Raw genomic sequence first — 19510 nt, forward strand, 5'->3', positions numbered from 1 at the left:
TTTGGGAACGACACTTTCGAACAGCATTTGTAACTGCCAAGAGTAGCCAACAAGCACCAGATTTATGAGCACTTTGAAAGAAGCACCTTCACCATTGGCTTTTTGAGAGGCGCTGTCGCTAGGGAGCGGCAGGCAGGGCGAGCGCAGCCCCGGGAGAAGCCCAGCCTGTTTGTTCCTGTAACCCGGGAGAGGGGACGCACACAGTCGGGCGCGCGGACACACACGCACGCTCACGCACGCCCGCGGCGAGTTCGAGCCCCGCAGCCCCCGAGCGCCCGAGGGCGCCCCCCGCGTCGCACCAGGCGGAGCAGCACCCGCCCCCTGGCTCCGGCTGCTGCCGCCCAGAGGAGAGAGGAACCTGGAACCTCTGCCTAGGATTTCCCCCGGCGCCGGCGCTGCGGGGAGCGGCGGAGGTGGGCGCGAGGAGGAGAACGCGGTGAGTGAGTTCTCCCTTCGCCTCGGAGTTGACTGAGTTGGCGGCGCCGCGCCCGGGCTTCCGGCTCTCGGCGCCCCACGCGCTCGCGGCTCGCGGGGCTGCAGCCCACGCCCGCGGCCCGGGCTCTGCCCGCCGCTCCGGGGGAGCCGAGGTTCCGGAGCTCCTGTCCCGGCTCCAGTCCGGGAAAAAGGAGGGCTGTCCCCTGGCCGAGGCGCACGGCCGCGCGCTTTTCCTGCACTCTCCGCGGCCCGATCTGTCTCTCCATGGCGTCTCATCAGCAATCCCGGATCCAGGCTTACCTGGAGAAGAATAAAATCGGTCCCCTGTTTGAGGTAAGGCGCTGTGGGTGAGGGCGGTCCCGTTTGTGTTTGGGGGAAGGGGTTCAGAACACCCGGAGGAAGGAGGGATAGTGAAAAAATGCGCGGGAGGAGGCGGCCGTGCGGCCCCAGTTCATTGGCATTAGCTCTGGCCGGGCCAGGTGTCCTGGAACGCGGCCGGGCGGGCTCCTCGCTGGTTACCTGGGAGCGGACAGGTGAGCTGGAGAGGGCCCAGCCTCAGTCTGGCAGGGAAGTTTGAGCGGTCTGACTGTCCTGCATCTCGCAGCCTCATGCACAGGACCCGGACAGGCTGAGACGGATAGATGCACACACTTAGACTGTCTTACACATGCACACTTTCTTCCTGGAATTTACACTATATTGCGTGTTGGATTTTTTTTTTTTTTTAATGTGGGCAGTAGTAGAACCCAGAAAGGGGGAAGAGGTGCTTAGCACTGGAGAGGAATATGGTTAACTGGGAGAAAACTGAAGTGGTAAGGAGTAGGCTTCGGTAGGTGCTGGAGCGTTGAATGAAATCGTCAAACTGAGACGCTGACATTGATGCCTGGATGGACGGAGAGTCCTTTGCATTGCAGACCCTACATGTGTTAGGGGGAGAAAGGGGCGGAGGAAGATTCAGGAAAAGCATACACGTATTTATGAGAAGAGACGTGTAGCTCTGAGCTGTTTTCTCTCGCCATCAAAGAACTGATGACAGAAATACAGTAGGAGAAAGGAAGAGCGGGAGGACATGAGAAAAAGAACGGGAGACTGAACCCGGCGCTGGCAAAGCGTCCCGCGGGTAGCCAGGGCGCTGGGCAGACGCCGGTGCCGGCGGGGAGGGACGCCCACGGTCCGTTCCCCTCCCGGTTCAACCGTCCAGCTGGGCACTGATAGGAGACGACCGGACGTGGAAGGGTCAAGATACCCCCACCCCCGCAAAAAAGCAGTTGTGGTCATTATTGGGGGTTTACGTGTCCGCGGCGTCGGAATAAGGCTGGAACGCGCTGGGGGGAGAGAGAACCGAGCTGGTTCCCTAGTACTGAAGAGAAGAGAATAACTGCAGAGAAAAAAAATAATGCGAAATAATGCCCTAGCAGAAAAAGGGACAGGCAGACAGGGATGTGATCAGATGTGGGAAGGATGGGTTTCAGATAACTAGATCTCAAGTTTTTCTGCCCAACTTTAAGTTAACGTTGTACTGTCTAGTACAACGAGAGATATGGCCATTGTTTCAACTGAAACTCATTTTTTATATAGAGTCATAAAATCCTATAATGCATGTCTTGATTCTTGTTTCTGCCAAAAGTGTTAGCAAGGGAAGTCCATATATAAAAGCAGTGTAGAATTGCTGGAGCGACTAGATTGTTCTTCTTTAGTCTAATGATTAGAGACTATATATAAATAATTCTATCTATCTATTAAAAGCTAAAGCATAACAACCCTTTGTGACACAGTGTATTAATTGTGTCAAAAGAAATATTAAAATAAATACTTTTAGAGTGTATTTACTCCCCTAAAATATAAAGTACCATTTACCAGGGAGAACAAGTGAATTGTTTTAATAGATTTATTAACTTATTTTAAAATTCCTGAGACTTTCTCCAAGTGATAATAATAGAGTTTAGGGTGTATGTAAACTTTCTACATAATTAGGAAATAAATCCAACTTGATTTTTATCAAGTGCTCATTAAAAACAAAAAAACCAAAAAAACAAAACTAGCTCACCAGATAGTTCTACATTGATGAATTTTAAGTGATGGCAGAATTGTTTTCATAAAATCATAAGACCTGCTCACCAAAAACCAAACAATGACAAAATTATATGCTGTGTATTTTATTGATTTTTTTGGGGGGGGGTTACATATTACCTACATCCCCATTAGCTTGGATTGCCGTGATGAGTAGGTAATTTTTGAGGATTGATTTGCACTTTAAATAATTGAAGGGAGAAAATAGCTAACTTCTACTAAAAGCAGGTTCATATGCAAAAATTTTGATCCTAACAGAGCTTGGTTTTGAGTAGAATTCTACATACTTCACAAAATTAGAAAATCTCACTAGCTTGTAGCCTCTCTCTCCTCATGCTAGAAAACCAGTGAAACTAGTGTAAAATGGATATTGTTGATCTGGCATTTTCCTCAAAGCTCCCAGGACTTTGGTCAATGGTTCTCATAAGAACTGCTTTAGGAGATCAATCAAGGAGGATCCCAGAAACCTGAACTTAGTAAGAAGTGGCACAAATGATTGTTACATATTTAATTCCTGGACCACAGTGTAAGAAACAGTACATAAGTTAAAATCTCTTACCTATCACAGATTGAAATAGGTGACTCCCAAGTTTTATCTGTTCTATGTTGTGATTTGTGTGTGTGTGTGTGTGTGTGTGTGCTAAGGCACTGGAGTTGGTGACATAGGCTTACCTTAGTTTTGAAAATATATAAGACCCGACAAGATGTTCCCTTTACAGATTTTGTAAGGTACGAATATTTTGAGAGAACTTATTGGAGTAAGGTGCTTTAAAGAGAGCACATGAATATTGTTTAAAACAAAAAGCAAAGGTAACATATACTGGTTGAGAATACTTGTATCCTGCTGTTTTTACCTATACAGCTTAATTACTTAATTTAGTTACTTAGTTTATTTCTTAGCTTATTTGCTTATTTCTAACATTTTTAACATGTGAGAAGCTTATAAAACTGTACACAGTATTGTATTTCAAAAACTACTCTAGATGAAAATTTATCTTGTTTCCAGGTGATTTAAGAGTATAAATTTATATTGCCTTTAAATGATTTAACATGCTTTGAGGCATTACAAAACCATGCTTAGAAATCATTGCATTAGAGTCTTGGGTAATGATATTTTAATTAAATAATATAAAGATGTAAGGTGGATAAGGTAATAATGACTTATATTCTACAACCTCTTTGAAATTTTTGTAAGATGGAATACTATTAGTATTTTCATTGGCTTATTCAGGACAGGTTAGTAGTGAACAGCCTAGGCATCAATCTATAAGGAATGCTGGACATCGCTTCAATAAATTAGAACTGTAGTCCTATTTAATATAGATTTCCACATGTAATGACTTACTTAATTAGCAAGATGTGAAATGGTTTGGCTTCCACCAAAGTATGTTTTTTTTGCAGCACATATGGGCAAGATTCATGGTGCAAACACAAGACTTATCTCAACCAACCACTTAATAGTTGAAGAACCTGACAGTCAAAAATTCTGAAACTGAATAATTAACTGGCATATATCTGCTTATTGGGATCAAGTGATCTCTTTCGTCTATATTGTAAGCAGTTAAACTTCATTCCCGATAAATTATATGTGGAACATCACAATAAATTCCCTATTTTCAACATAGAGAAGTATATACTTATCAGCTTCTCCCATTTCCCATGAAATAAACAGAATAATTATTTGAATATTATTGGTTGGAAGGGTGCTTAGGGCAATCATATATCTTGGTTTAGGAATGATTACATTTATAAGAGAGTGAAATCCTAAACTATTAAAAGCAGGATAATGGAGCCCCCATTAACTCTCCATAGAATATTTAAATCTCTGTGTATTGAAGATGTAGCAAACCCAATTCACTACATTTCTCCCAATGTGGTCTGAACCACTCCAAGTAGAATGGAACCACTTTTATCACCTCTGTTTACATGGGCTAAATTCGTGCTAACCAATTTGACATATGTGTTATGAGGTGGACTCATATCAAACAGGTGGTCAACCATCAGCTTGCATCTTTCACACACCTACTACTGCACAACTTGTTTTTCTCTGGTACCCTACCCCACACTTTCCAGCCATGTCTGCAACCTTGAACTCCAGTTGGCCTGCAGATTATCAGGCAGTCGCCTGGCAGGATCAGGAGATTTGTTATATATGAGGTAGGGGGCTGTTGAGAGAATAAGTAAATATATTGAAAATAATGCAAGGCAGCTCTCTTGCTATTAGAGATGGGAGTCACAAATATAAAAAGGAAAAAATGTAGAATGAACCCTGTGGTGTTGGATTGAAATTGGAAGTATTGGTGTATCTCATGACTTCAAGAATAGAAATAGACATAAATGTAATAGAAGTAAGCATAAATTTGTATGTATTAACATATACATAAGTATATATGCCTGCATTTATTTCCTTACTCTGTCTACTGTGATGGCCTGAGAAAAGCAACACCTCAGTAGCAATGAGCACACCTAGTGACCAGATTCTGAGTTCTAAATACCATTCTTCATCAAGTAGAACCAGGTATCCTTGGAGAAATGGTTGATTCTAGACTTGGGTCTGGGAAAGTACAAGACCTAGACCATCTTATACCAGGAAGTGAGGAAGTGGTCAAAGAATTATAGAAACATGTCAAAAGCTTGAAGAGGCTCTGTTAACTAAATCTGGGACAATTTGAGACTCAAAATATGAGAGTAACAGATTGTCTTACTTATAAAATAGGAAACAGAAGTAAGTATAGATTTGTATGTATTACCATATACATAAGTATATATGCCTGCATTTATTTTCTTACTCTGTTTACTGTGATGGCCTGGGAATAGCAACACCTCAGTAGCAATAAGCACACCTAGTGACCAGATTCTGAGTTCTAAATACCATTCTCCATCAAGTAGAACCAGGTATCCTTGGAGAAATGGGTCTGGGAAAGTACAAGATGAGCCTGGACCATCTTATGCGAAATAAGGAAGTAGTCAAAGAATTATAGGAACATGTCAAAAGCTTGGAGAGGCTCTGTTAACTAAATCTGGAACAATTTGAGACCCGAAGTATGAGTGTAACAGATTTTCTTACTTATAAAATAGGAGTATTTTATTATCCTGCAATATAATGGGATATTCAATTTATGGGGAGAAGAGAAAGCTTTACCTTATAGTAGAATGCCAATTAATAAGAGTAGAAGGGATGGTGGAATTAGAAAATCACTATTTGGCAAGCATTTAGCAATTTTTCAGGCAAGAAGCGTTAATTGTTGCCAAAAATAATGGGTGAAAGTTGGAGGAGGAATGAGATGTTTACCTAATCTCTAGTATCTTTCCACAAAGTAGTTGTTAATTACAAAGGGAAAAGTAACTTTATAGTAAAGAAAGCTGGCTGATGCTGCTTTACTCAAGTGATGGGACAATCAATATTGTGTGCCTCCGATAGGATGCAATTAAAACAACATGAGTTTGCTTCTTTAATATTTCTGCCAATCATGCATGACCTGAACTGATTAATGAAAAAAATATCTGATAAACCTGATAGGGAAATCCTGCTTTTCTGGTGTCTTCAAAGATGTTAAGGTCATGAAGGTCAAGGGAAGTTTCAGACTGATGGGACAGTACAACTAAGTGCAAAATATAGTCCTAGAACTGACACTTTCACTAAGAAGGACATTCTTGGGAAAGTTTTGCAAAATGTGAATGGGGTCTTTAGGTGAAGGGTATATGGAGTTATTTGTGCTGTTCATATACCTTTTCTGTATGTTTAAAGTTATTTCAAAGTAAAAAAATATTAAAAGTAAAAATAAAAATGAGCATCTAGGAAATAAGTACTTACAAATAGTTCACCCATTGGGTTTTCTTTAAACATTAAATTATGTGAATTTAGTTAAGAATTGTATCAGTGGTTTATACATGGAAACCAGTAAGTAACAAGCTATAATTCTGAGTAAAGAAAATGTACAATTCTGGTCAACTAAGCCTATACATTTTCCTCTTCTTCCTCCAAAATTTTATTGAAATATCAACAAAAATCTTAAAAAAATAAATGCACAAGAGTACTGGAACACAAGGAAGGGTGCTGAGATAGATTGTTTCTCCTTCTTTATAATAGAACTTCTTTATTATGAATAGTTATTTCTCCTTTGCACTATATATGGTGCATAATAAAATATATAAGTGGCATAGAGGCAATGATAAATACTGGAAATGTTATTTGGAATTCTCTGGAAGGTGCCTTAAAATACATGGACTTAGTTAGGACGTGCTCCTCATATGCCCTCTCTCCTTCTTGTTGTCTAGAATGCCCCTTGTAATTCCTCCTTTGTACCTTTCCTTACTCCCTCCACCTCCCTAGGCAACCACTGGTCTCCTTTCTGTCACTATAGAATAGTTTTCCTTTTCTAGAGTTTTGTATAAGTGAAATCATACACTATGTAGTTTTTGGGGGGTATATCTTCTTTCACTCAACATAATTATTTTACAATTCATCCATTTTGTATTATGTATTGATAGTTTATTTCTTTTAATTGCTGAGCAGTATTCTGTATGGATGTATGCTTTTGTTTTTCTTGGGTAAATGCCTGGAGTGGATTGGCTGGATCATATGGTAGGTGTAGGTTTAACTTTTTAGGACATTAGCCACTAGTTTTGAAAAGTGTATGTGCAATTTTATGTTCCTGTGAACATTGTATGAGAGTTCCAGCTGTTCCATATTCTCACCAAAACTTGGTATCACCTGTCTTTGTAATAGTAGCCATTCTAATAGATTTGTGTGATCTCTCATTGTGGCTTTATTTTACATTTACATCGTGGCCCCATTCTTAACCCTACCATGTGAGCCCAGTGTCAGTGGAGACCATCTGGGAAGCCTGGCTTCTCTTACTCCTGGCAATAGTGAGATATTCCTCTCCCTCCCCACGGGGTCATGTCAGAGGAGGCCTAGAAAAGAGTCAGGACTTTCTACATTGCTGAATGGTAATGAGGCCACTCCTGCCATTAAATCCATGCCAAGATACATTATAATTAAACTTCTGGAAAAAAAAAAAAAAGACAAGATATATCTTGAAAGCAGCAAGGGAAATGAAATACCTTACCTATACAGGAAAAACAGTTTGACAGCAGGTTCTCATCAAACCTATGGATATCAGGAGGCAGTGGCAAAACCTTTTTCAGGTGCTGAAAGAAAGAACCTAGAGTTCTGTACTCAGAGAAAATATCCTTTAGAAATGAAGGGGAAATCATAATTTGGCTATTGTGGACATTGCTGTACCATAAGAGACACTGAACTCTAGGAAACAAACTGAGGGTTGCTGGAGTGGGAGGATGGGGTAACTGGGTGATGGGCATTAAGGAGGGCATGTGATGTAATGAGCACTGGGTGTAATATGCAACTGATGAATCACTAAATTTTACCTCTGAAACTCAAAAAAAGAAATTGAAAGATAAATCAAGAGAATTGGTCACCAGCAGGTCTACCCTAAAAGTATGGCTAAAGGAAGTCCTTTAAACAGAGAGAAAATTATAAAAGAAAAAACTTTAGAACATTAGGAAGGAAGAAAGAACATGGAAAGAGCAAAGATATGACTAAATATAATACATTTTTCTTCTCAAGTTTTCTAAATTACGTTTGGTGGTTGAAGCAAAAATTATAGCAGTGTCAGATGTGGTTCTGTAGAGGAGTATTTAAGACAGTTGTATTGTAAGCAAGGAAGAGTAAAGAGGAACAAAGGAGGTAAGGTTTCTATAGTTCACTTACATTGGTCAAACAACGACTCCTATGGATAAGTTGTATATATATATAATGTCATACCTAGAGCAACCACTAAAAAAGCTGTACATAAAGTTGCTCTCAAAAACTCTAGTAATTTAATAGATTTTTAAAAAAAGATTTTATTTATTTATTTGAGAGAGAGCGAGAGCATGAGCAGGGGGCAGGAGCAGAGGGAGAGGGAGAAGCAGACTCCCTGCTGAGCAGGGAGCCTGACATGGGGCCCCATCCCAGGACCCTGGGATCATGACTTGAGCTGAAGGCAGATGAGCCACAGGTGCCCCCAAAACTCTAGTAATTTAAAATGGAGTTCTAAAAAATGTTCAGATAACTCACAGGAATAGGAAAAATAAAAACAAAACAAAGAACAGAAAACAAAAAATAACATGGCAGACTTTAGCCCTAATATGTCAATAATTAAATTAAATGCAAATGGTCTAAGGATACCAATTAAAAGACAGAGATTGTCAGAGTGGATTAAAAAACATGACGTAACCATATGCTGTGTCTAGGAAACTCATTTAAAATACAAAGATATAAACAGGCTAAAAGTAAAAGAATAGAAAAAATATGCAAACATCAAAAGAAAGGAGGAGTGGCTATCTTAATATCAGATAAAGTAGACTTCAGAGGATAGAAAATTACCAGAGATAGAAACTGTCATTATATAGTATTATAAGAGTCAACCCAAGAAAAATAGCAGTCCTAAGTGTTTGTAGACCATTCTATGTAGACTTAGTCAACTAAGTCCTAGTCAACATTTGTAGACCATTCTATGCAACAACTACAGAATACATGTTTTTTCCAAGTGGCATGGAATGTATACAAAGACAGATCATTCCCTGAACTACAAAACAAACCTCAGTTGAAATCATACAATGTATTTTCTCCATCACAATGGAATAGAACTATGAGTCAGTAACAGAAAGAAAACAGGAAAATTTCTAAAACACTGTGAAAATATATAGCATACTTCTAAATAATATGGGCAAAGAAGAAATCTCAGGGACGCCTGGGTGGCTCAGTTGGTTAAGTATCTACCTTCGGCTCAGGTCGTGATCCCAGGGTCCTGGGATCCAGCCATGCATCAGGCTCCTTGCTCAGTGAAGAGCCTGCTTCTCCCTCTCCCTCTCCTGCTCCCCTTGCTTGTGCTTTCTCTCGTTCTCTCTCTCTCACAAATAAATAAAAAAATCTTAAAAAAAGAAGAAATCTCAGGGGAATAAAAATCCATCAAACAAGGAAAAGGAAGATATATCAAAATTTGTGGGACACAGCTCAAGCAGTGCTGAGAGGGAATTTTATAGGCTAGCATGCATACATTTAAAAAGTGGACTGATGTGATTGGTTAGAATAGGGAGACTGCTTTTTATGTCATTCCTCTGGGCCCTTCCATTCATAGAGGACAATCTATCCAGCTAGACAGCAGGCTCTTCTACAGTGAAAGATGTATGAATATCAGTAATCTGCTGACAGGAGGTGTTTGTTCGTATAATATATCATGTTTGGTATTGAAGGTAGATCTTTAGTTCCTGAAGGTGGGAAACAAGTATCTTCCCTTATTCTTTATTGTGCATCTACTGTATCTAGTGGAGGACAGACTATAACACAGGGCTTAATTGATATCTGTTGAATTAAACAAAACATTAACTTGTGTATTTTTTTTTCCTTCTATGGAAAAAGTACATTGAAGATATAACCAGCTAGCAAATAGCATCTTTGTATTTATTCCTTTAAGACCTAGAGCAAAATATTCCCCGTCACATTAATTACCCTTTATGTATAGTGAATAAATTTTAATTATGTACTTAACTACCTAATTCACTTTCAGCCATATTTTTCCCTTTTTAATATCTGCTTTTAAGAGAGGGCCTGATAAATTAAGTCACACCACTGTGCAAGGCTTACTGCATACCCCTCAAGTGCATTTGCATGAGGAAGTCGCATGACACAGTTATATGGGATGAAGCAGGTGATCTTTGGAAATATCTCAAGCTTAGCAATCATTTACTCTCTGCTTGACCCTGAGCACTTTGCTTGATGATCTCTGTGAACATCAATGTCCTCATCTGCAAAATAATACCTAAGAGGGGCTTTATGAGGAATGTATGAGATGAACCAAGGTCTAAAGAACCCAGTCCAGTGCCTGGCACTTGGTGTACACCCAGTGAATTTTGGCTGCCATCACATTAGATGCTGCTACTTCTCTTTCCTATTAATATTGATACCTCAATGACAGATCATGTGGAGAGATGCTTTTGAAGGATGACCATCTAGTATCCTGAAATTAGGACTAATTCAAAGTGTGCTTCTGCATTTTTATGTTGTAGCTCTGGATTCTCTGAAAAAGCATTTTGGCACAGGTAGAAAGGAGAGTAGCACTTGGCCAAACTGTGTGTGTGTGTGTGTGTGTGTGTTCTTTGTTCAGTGGTGGGGGCAAGTCTTGTTTGTTGGCTGTATCACAAAAGTATACTTTGGCTAAATTTGGAAACATTGTATGTAATTAGAAAACAATCCCGAATATGTCTTGACTCAGAGAGGCAAGCTGGATCACCCTCAACTAAAATAGCACACACAGACCCAGCCTCCCCTGTCACTCTCTGTAGCATGATTTTTTTATATATATACCTTATTGTCATTTGATATTATTTTATTGGATTTATTCCTTTGATTTCAGTTTATATTGTTTATCCCACTAGTACATAAGCTTCTTACAGGAAGATATTTGTCAGTCTTTTTAACTGCTTATATCTTCATGCCTAGAAAATGTCTGGTGCATAATAGGTGTTCTACTAAATAGTTGTCAAATACATTTATGAATAAAAAAAATCAGGACCAACTTAACAAATTTGAAAAGGGTGGTGTGGGTATGAATAATCATTTGCCACTAGGAGTCTGGGAATATGTCAGTAGTTTATGGGAGATTTCACTTTCTTGAAAATTCATTATGACTTTGTTATCTTTTCAACAGCTATTAAATTCTTTGGTGCATGATGTTTGGAACTTCATTTATATTCATTTGGTATGTTTATTGGGTGCTGTATTATGTACTGAGAAATATAAATTCAAATAAAACATTTCCTGTCCTCAAAAACTCCTGTGTATTTAGAAAAGACTGGCAATACTTGGGGGCACTCTCAACTATCATATTCCGGTAATTTTACAAAAGCCTATCTTGGTTTTCTGTTTATATGCTTGGTCCATTTTCATACTCATCAATACATTCCATCATTATACTAATAGAAGTAAGAAATTCATTATTTTAAATTGACATTTAGAAATTGGTTTTCAAGAAATTTGCCGTAGAATCAAGTATGTAAATTAAATAACATGAAAAGTAGATATGTTAAATAGACTTAGTTTCTGCTGTCTTTGTTCCTGGAAGTTCTTAGCAACAGTAAGACATCTAAACATGAATTATTAAAAATATCTAAATGATCTGATTGTTGGGTAATGTTCTACATGAAACACACTGATAGTTTTAGGTTGTAATTTGTTCCTTTAACATAAAAAAGAGAACTTTTTTTTTAAAGGATAGCCTGGAGCGTAAAGGAGTGTTTAACTCCTGCTGTTTCTTCAGTTTTTGAACATGATCTAAATTCAAAGTGACTAGCTATATTGAATTGAGAATACATTTTATTTGTCTGTACATTGAAGTAATATATCTGTATGAAGTGAACTTTATTGTGTAAGATTTATTGTAGCCGTATGTTTTTGAGATACTATTTTTATTTTAGTGCTATTTTACTTCTATGAATTCTCTCCAGAGGACCTGGTATTGTTTTGGTTATTTCATTTTTTCCTGTTGTATTTTTTGTTTACAATGTATAATAATCAGCGTAGCATTATATAAAATGGTAATTGAAACCAGCTACAGTTTATTAAGTGCAGAATATTATTCTATTCCGACTGAAAATTTATTGAAACATTTCTTATTATCTTTCATTTTAGTGGTATAGCAATGATATGAAAAAACACTCTTAAAGTATACAGATGACAAATCCTCTACTCTGTGGAAGCTTAAAGTCCTAGTTTTCACAGAATTGTTTTAAATCTAACCCTTTCTTAACTTTCAGTTAAGACATTGAGGTCTAGGGACACCTGGGTTGCTCAGTTGTTAGGCGTCTGCCTTTGGCTCAGGTCATGATCCCAGGGTCCTGGGATCGAGCCCCACATAGGCTCCCTGCTCAGCGGGAAGCCTGCTTCTCCGTCTCCCACTCCCCCTGCTTGTGTTCCTTCTCTCGCTTTGTCTCTCTCTGTCAAATAAATAAATAAAATCTTAAAAAAAAAGACATTGAGGTCTGTGCACAATTGGCAACATCCACTTCTACGGTGTATGGATTGATAGGGAATCTAGGACGGAGATCAGTGTCAATAGGTTTATCAATAGTTCAATTTTGAGAAATAATATTTAGTGAATAATTCATGAGGGTCATATACATTAAGTTCTCAAGTTATTAGCAAACATATTTTTGGATAAAGTTAGTTGAACAGTGACTTGGGTGCCCATTCAGCATTAGGGTGACCCACTGAAGAATTTCTTTCCCTGAGTTGTGCAGTGGAGTGATTTAAGAATCCCTTGGGAGTTATAAGAATCAAACCATGAAGATAGAGTTTTGTCATCTGTTAAAGGATGTTGTGGAGGGGCATGTTCATTGCATTAGGCAGCATCCTCTTTGAAATTGAACTATTGTTCAATTTTATAATGTCAAAGATAGTGTATGAACCTCACACCTGTCAGAATGGCTAAAATCAAAGAAACAAGTGTTGACGAGGATGCCGAGAAAAAGGGACCCTCATGCACTGTTGGTGGGAATGCAAGCTGGTGCAGCTACTGTGGAAAACAGTATAGAGGTTCCTCAAAAAATTGAAACTAGAAATACCATATGATCCAGTAATTCCACTACTGGGTATTTACCAAAAGAATATGAAAACACTAATTCAAAAGGATAAATGTACTTCTATGTTTGTTGCATAATTTGCAGTAGCCAAATTATGGAATCAGCCCAACTGTCCATCAGTAGATGAATGAATAAAAGAAGATGTGAAGATGTGGTTTACACACACACACACACACACACACACAAAATGGAATATTCCTTAGCCATAGAAAGAATGAAATATTGCCATTTGCAACAATATGGATGTATCTAGAGGGTATTATGCTAAGTGAAATAAGTCAGTCAGAGAAAGACAAATACCCATATGATTTCACTCATATGTGGAATTTAAGAAACCAAACAAAGGAAAAAGAGACAAATTAAAAAGTAGACCCAACTACAGAGAACAAACTGATGGTCACCAGAGGGGAGGTGGGTGGGGGGATGGGTGAAATAGGTGAAGAGGATCAAGAGTACACTTATCATGGTGAGCACTAACATACAGCATTGTTGAATCACTATATTATACACCTGAAACTAATATAACATTGTATGTTAGTTATACTGGAATTAAAAGATAAATAAAATAAAAAAGAAAGAAAAATAATCGTATATAACTATTTTGAACTGTGTAATTCATAGTATTCCCTTCCTTTTTTTTGCATAGAGTTCTGGAAAAGTCATACCTAGTGGTAGCCAGAATGTAGGCCATTATCATGAACATTTTTTCCTTTTTTTATTGAAGTATAGTTAACATACAGTGTTATATTAGTTTCAGGTGTACATTATAATGGTTCAGCAATTCTATGCATGTCTCAGTGCTCATGAAGATAAGTGTATTCTTAATCTCTTCTATTTCACCCCTCCCCAATTTACATTCCCACCAATAGTATATGAGAATTCCTTTTTCATGAGCATTTATACCTTCGTTTTTTCCCCACATTGTCTACGTTTTTTTACTTTATCTTTTTTCCCTCCACTTTTTATTTATGCTATTTGATCATAATTTATACTACTTTGGAAAATACTTCTTTTTGAAATAAGGATGAATATAAATATGTTCTATAACTCATAAAATGACCTACTCTTGGTCCAAATAATTTAGGCACATCCTAGGATATATTTGAATCCTCTGTTTCCTGTTGTTACCCACGACAGCTGGCTTTCTTTCTAAAAATATTTGCTTGGCTCATTCTGGATTGTTTAGTGAGAATATATTTGCAAGACGATGTCTCCCAGGGTTAGCCTTATGAGTAGCAGAGACGAAGCTGCCTAAAAGGCAAGCTTTGAGACGCAGGGCTTTTGCATGGTCTGTTTCTCTGCTTTGGAGTTTCCCCTTACATGCCTCACTCACGTGGCTAGCTCCTCCTGCTGTTCAGATCTCAGGGTTAAACATGTCAGAGAGGCCCTCACAGGCAACCCAGTCTCAACAGCTTCCCATCAGACTCCACCATTCCAGTGTTTTATCCCCTATAGCACTCATCAGGTGTGGCAGGTTCTCATTTATTTGTTTAGTGTTTGGCTCCCTGTCTTAAATAAAACCTCCACAAGGAAAGAGACTTGGTCAGCCTTGTTCTCTGACCTGTTTCCACAGTGCACAGGAGCCCATTTCCTGCAACTAGCTATTCTTACTCTTCTTACTAAACATTATTTTAAAAGGTTAAATAAACTTTTCTCTAGATGGGATATTATGGAACCATTAAAAATGTAGACAAGATGAATTCAAGATTGTATGCGTGATATTATTATAACTCTGTAGCATGTGCAAAAAGATAAGAATGGATAAGAATGGGATCCAGCTTTTATACGAGGTACCAAGGGGCTGTTTTTGCTCCCACAACCATTCTGATTTTCGAAGCTCTCTGTGTTACTGCGCTATTGCTGTTAGTATTAAGTCATTTGTTTTAGATGATTTCGTCTTCGCCCCTGCTGACTCCCACATGCATACTGTATTTGCATATTAGTACTGAGTTTCTTGTCAACTAAAACCTTAATGGGGCCTATTGGCAGAGGATGAGAGGAAAACCCCTCATTGAGTAGACAAATCAGAAGTGACGGTTAGGAGAGGCTAAGAGCAGGTAGCATGGAAATGAGCATCAGGTGGGTAGAAATGGTGCTGGGCAGGAGGAAGAAGTGAGTCAACATTTTCAAACACAATCCGACTATCATTTTTACCTATTCCCCCTCTTTTTTTTTAACCCTCTTTAAAGCCCTCTTTAAAGAGCTGAAAACACTGAGAATTGTGAACACACACACATACGCAAACACACACACACTGTTTCTCCACTCATTGTGGCCATGCTTTTTAAACAAGAGTATGCATTCATTATGACAAATGCCGATAACTGTGGGCAAAATGCAAGATTCATGTAAATTTTAAAGATAATCAAACTTCAGAGAATTTTCATGCTTGCACTTTGTCACTTTTAGCTCTGTGTCCAGACATCCAGGAGGATGAATTCACAGTCCTGGGCAACTGAAGATGCCAGAGTTTTGGAACACTGAATTATGGGATGAATTCCAAATGAGGGTGGCATTCAGGGTCCTCCAAAATCTGTTTAACCATACTTTTCATTTTCCCCACACACTGCCTTCAGTGTGAACCAGGCTAGTTTGTCCAATTACCCCAAAACTTATAATGTCAAGTCTTTGCTTGGTGTTCTCTCTACATTGAGTATTTTCTCTGTTTTCTATAATGTCTTAGACTAGGTTCCTCGGGAAACAGACTCTGGGATGGAGATTTTCATGCAGAGGGTTAATTGCAGAATGCTCATGGGAGCAGCACCTTGAAGGGAGTGAAGGCAGTGGGATTGAGTGGAGGAACAAAGTGAACTGTGAGGCTGTTATAAGAAAGCCTTCAGCTGATCACATAGGGACCCTCACTGGGAGAGCCCTGGAAGTGGGGAGGTCTTTAAAGGCTGTTCCAATAGAAGCATGGGGCTGGGTTTTTGTACTTAGTGATTAGAAGCACGCTTCCTCCAGAGAGAGAAAATGTGACCTTGGATGAAGCAGCTGCCTTCCTGGAAGGACAATTCTGGAAAAGGCCTTAGGTGAGGGCCTCCCAGCAGCCAACACTCCTGGCATTTGGCAGAATGAGCTTTTGTTTCTGAAGGAAGGATCTGGGCACATACCCCAGAATCTACATTTTCCTATCTGAGTATCAACCACTCATTAAGGGATATTTCATGTTTTGTCTTTTTAATTAAATATTTTGGACATGTATGGCTACCCTAGATACACTCTTTCTGTGAACTCCTATTGCACTTAGGGGCTGTGCCACTCACTTTAGGGGTTAATCACAATGTTATTTAACTACTTTCTGGGTTATAGTTTGTCTTTCTAACTATACTATTGGCTTCCCCCCCAATATTCCTCCTAAGTTTCTAATTTATAGTATATGCATCATAAGAATTTAATTAAATACTTGTTGAATGAATAAATGCATAAAACCATTATGGTTTGCAGAAATACAAGATAATCTTTGCTTTATTACAAAGCAGGCTAAACCTTTCCACTACTTCTAAGTTTCACAAATGAAAAATATGCAGAGACCTCAAAGAAGGGTAAAAGATGGTCCACAAAGTAAAAGGAATTAAAATCTCTGTAGTCTAGTACAGGAGTCTGTGGATCCCCCTTTTGTGTGTGTGTGTGTAAGAAGGACTGAGTTGGATTTTCTGTTGTTTGTGAGAGTCTTAAGTTATCCATGTGGTTAAAAATATTATGATTTGCGTAAAGTAAAAGCATAACTATTTATGTGACTCCATTCAATCTAAGCAAGCCTAAGAAAGATGCAGCTAAAATAAATAGCATCCTTTTTTGTTTGTTTAATTGATTGCCTTCTCACTCACATGGGGTATACATCTGGGATTCTTTTTCTTTTCTTTTTTTCCAAATATTTATTTATTTGTGAGAGACAGATAGTGACAGAGATAGCGAGAGAGAGCACAAGCAGAGAGGAGAGGGAGAAGCAGGCTCCCACTGAGCAGGGAGCCTGACATGGGGGTCAATCCCAGGACCCTGGGATCATGACCAGAGCCAAAGGCAGACACCTAGCCAACTGAGCCACCCAGGTGCCCCGGGTATACATCTGGGATTCTTAAATGGAGGGTTTTTTTTCTTGCTGGCTCATTTTGACCAAATAATGGTTATTCATAAAAATCATATAGTTTGCAGAAATTCTGAATTTGATGTTTTCTTTTCACTGATACTGAGATTTTATTTAATATCTAGCAGAGTTTTAGTTTGTGAAAAGTAAATGCCTTGCTGAGATAGAGATAGACAAATTGGTCATTTTACTCTTCTCTGGGTTAGTGAAGGTTCTACAGAATCTATATCTATTAGTTTACTTTCTTCTGTATTTTAATATACTTAAAAGTGTGATTTTGGAGGATCATCCAGCTCATTGAAGTCCTGCTTCAAAAAGGCTTCAATGCCAGCCTACTCTGAAAATGAGGAGGTTTTACCATGGATTATTCTCTGAGATTGGACCAGAAAGTGGATTTAATTATGATAAAAGAAGTTTATTATTTTGATTTTAAATGTGCATGGAGAAACATGCTAAATTATTTATTCTTAATTAGTCAGAAATTATTTTGAATTTTTCTATGTAAAGAGCCATATTGTTTGTGAAAATGACAGTGTTATTTCTTTCTTTCCAGTTATTATAGCTTTTCTTTTTTTCTCTATATGATTATATGATCGCTATCATTAGTGAAAAGTAGTAAAAATGACAGTTTTGTTTCTTTTCAGTCTTGATAGCTTTTATGTCTTTTTTTTTTAATTGGGCCTAAGAATTCAAATACAATGTTGAAAAGAAGTGGTAGTACTTAATATTTTTTTGAGTGGGTCCTGATTTTAAGAGGAATGATCATTGCAACATTAGTAGGTTTTTGTTTTTAATAGATACTTTATAAAGTTAGGAAAGTTTCCTTCTTAGTAGTTCGCTAGGATTTTTGAATTAAAAATTGACAAAGTACAGCATCCTTTCTTGATCAAAACTCTTCAGAGTATAGGGATAGAGGGTACATACCTCAATATCATAAAAGCCATCTATGAAAAACCCACAGCGAATATCATTCTCAATGGGGAAAAACTGAGAGCTTTCCCACTAAGGTCAGGAACACGGCAGGGATGTCCACTATCACCACTGCTATTCAACATAATATTGGAAGTCCTAGCCACAGCAATCAGACAACAAAAAGAAAGAAAAGGCATCCAAATCGGCAAGGAAGAAGGCAAACTCTCACTCTTTGCAGATAATATGATGCTTTATGTGGAAAACCCAGAAGACTCCACCCCAAAACTGCTAGAACTCATACAGGAATTCAGTCAAGTGGCAGGATATAAAATCAATGCACAGAAATCAGTGGCATTGCTGTACACCAACAACAAGACAGAAGAAAGAGAAATTAAGGAGTCGATCCCATTTACAATTACACCCAAAACCATAAGATACCTAGGAATAAATTAAATCTAACCAAAAAGGCAAAGAATCTGTACTCAGAAAACTATAAAATACTCATGAAAGAAATTGAGGAAGACACAAAGAAATGGAAAAACATTCCGTGTTCATGGATTGGAAGAAAAAATATTGTGAAGATGTCAAGCTACCCAGAGCAATCTACACATTCAATGCAATCCCTATCAAAATACCATCCACTTTTTCAAAGAAATGGAGCAAATAATCCTAAAATTTGTATGAAACCAGAAAAGACCCCGAATAGCTAGAGGAATGTTGAAAAAAGAAAAGCAAAGCTGGTGGCATCACAATTCCGGACTTCAAGCTCTATTACAAAGCTGTCATCATCAAGACAGTATGCTACTGGCATGAAAAAGGGCACATAGATCAATGGGAACAGAATAGAGAGCCCAGAAATGGACCCTCAACTCTATGGTCAACTAATCTTCGACAAAGCAGGAAAGAATGTCAATGGAAAAAAGACAGTCTCTTCAACAAATGGTGTTGGGAAAATTGGACAGCCACATGCAGAAGACTGAAACTGGACCATTTCCTTACACTACACACAAAAACAGACTCAAAATGGTTGAAAGACCTCAATGTGAAACAGGAGTCCATCAAAACCCTAAAGGAGAACACAGGCAGCACCCTCTTCGACCTCCGCTGCAGCAACTTCTTCCTAGAAACATTGCCAAAGGCAAGGAAAGCAAGCGCAAAAATGAACTACTGGGACTTCATCAGGATAAAAAGCTTTTGCACAGCAAAGGAAACAGTCAACAAGACCAAAAGACAACCAACAGAATGGGAGAAGATATTTGCAAATGACATATCAGATAAAGGGCTAGTATCCAAAATCTATAAAGAACTTCTTAAACTCAACACCCAAAGAACAAATGATCCAATCAAGAAATGGGCAGAAGACAT

The 19510-nt window shown here is 38.5% G+C and overlaps 1 protein-coding gene across 1 annotated transcript in view; it reads left to right on the top strand.

The window, feature by feature from the left end:
• Positions 1 to 602: 602 nt before the first annotated feature.
• Positions 603 to 19510, top strand: part of CUNH8orf34 (chromosome unknown C8orf34 homolog) — a 370508-nt gene continuing 351600 nt past the window's right edge. The window contains exon 1 of the mRNA XM_035011295.1: positions 603 to 768. Within this exon, the coding sequence (XP_034867186.1) occupies positions 700 to 768 (69 nt within the window). The 5' untranslated portion in view covers positions 603 to 699. The remainder of the gene's footprint in view (positions 769 to 19510) is intronic.

Source organism: Mirounga leonina, unplaced genomic scaffold (genome assembly GCF_011800145.1).
Source record: "Mirounga leonina isolate KUSES-001 unplaced genomic scaffold, KU_Mleo_1.0 Mir_165, whole genome shotgun sequence".
In the NCBI taxonomy this organism is placed as follows: Eukaryota; Metazoa; Chordata; class Mammalia; order Carnivora; family Phocidae; genus Mirounga; species Mirounga leonina.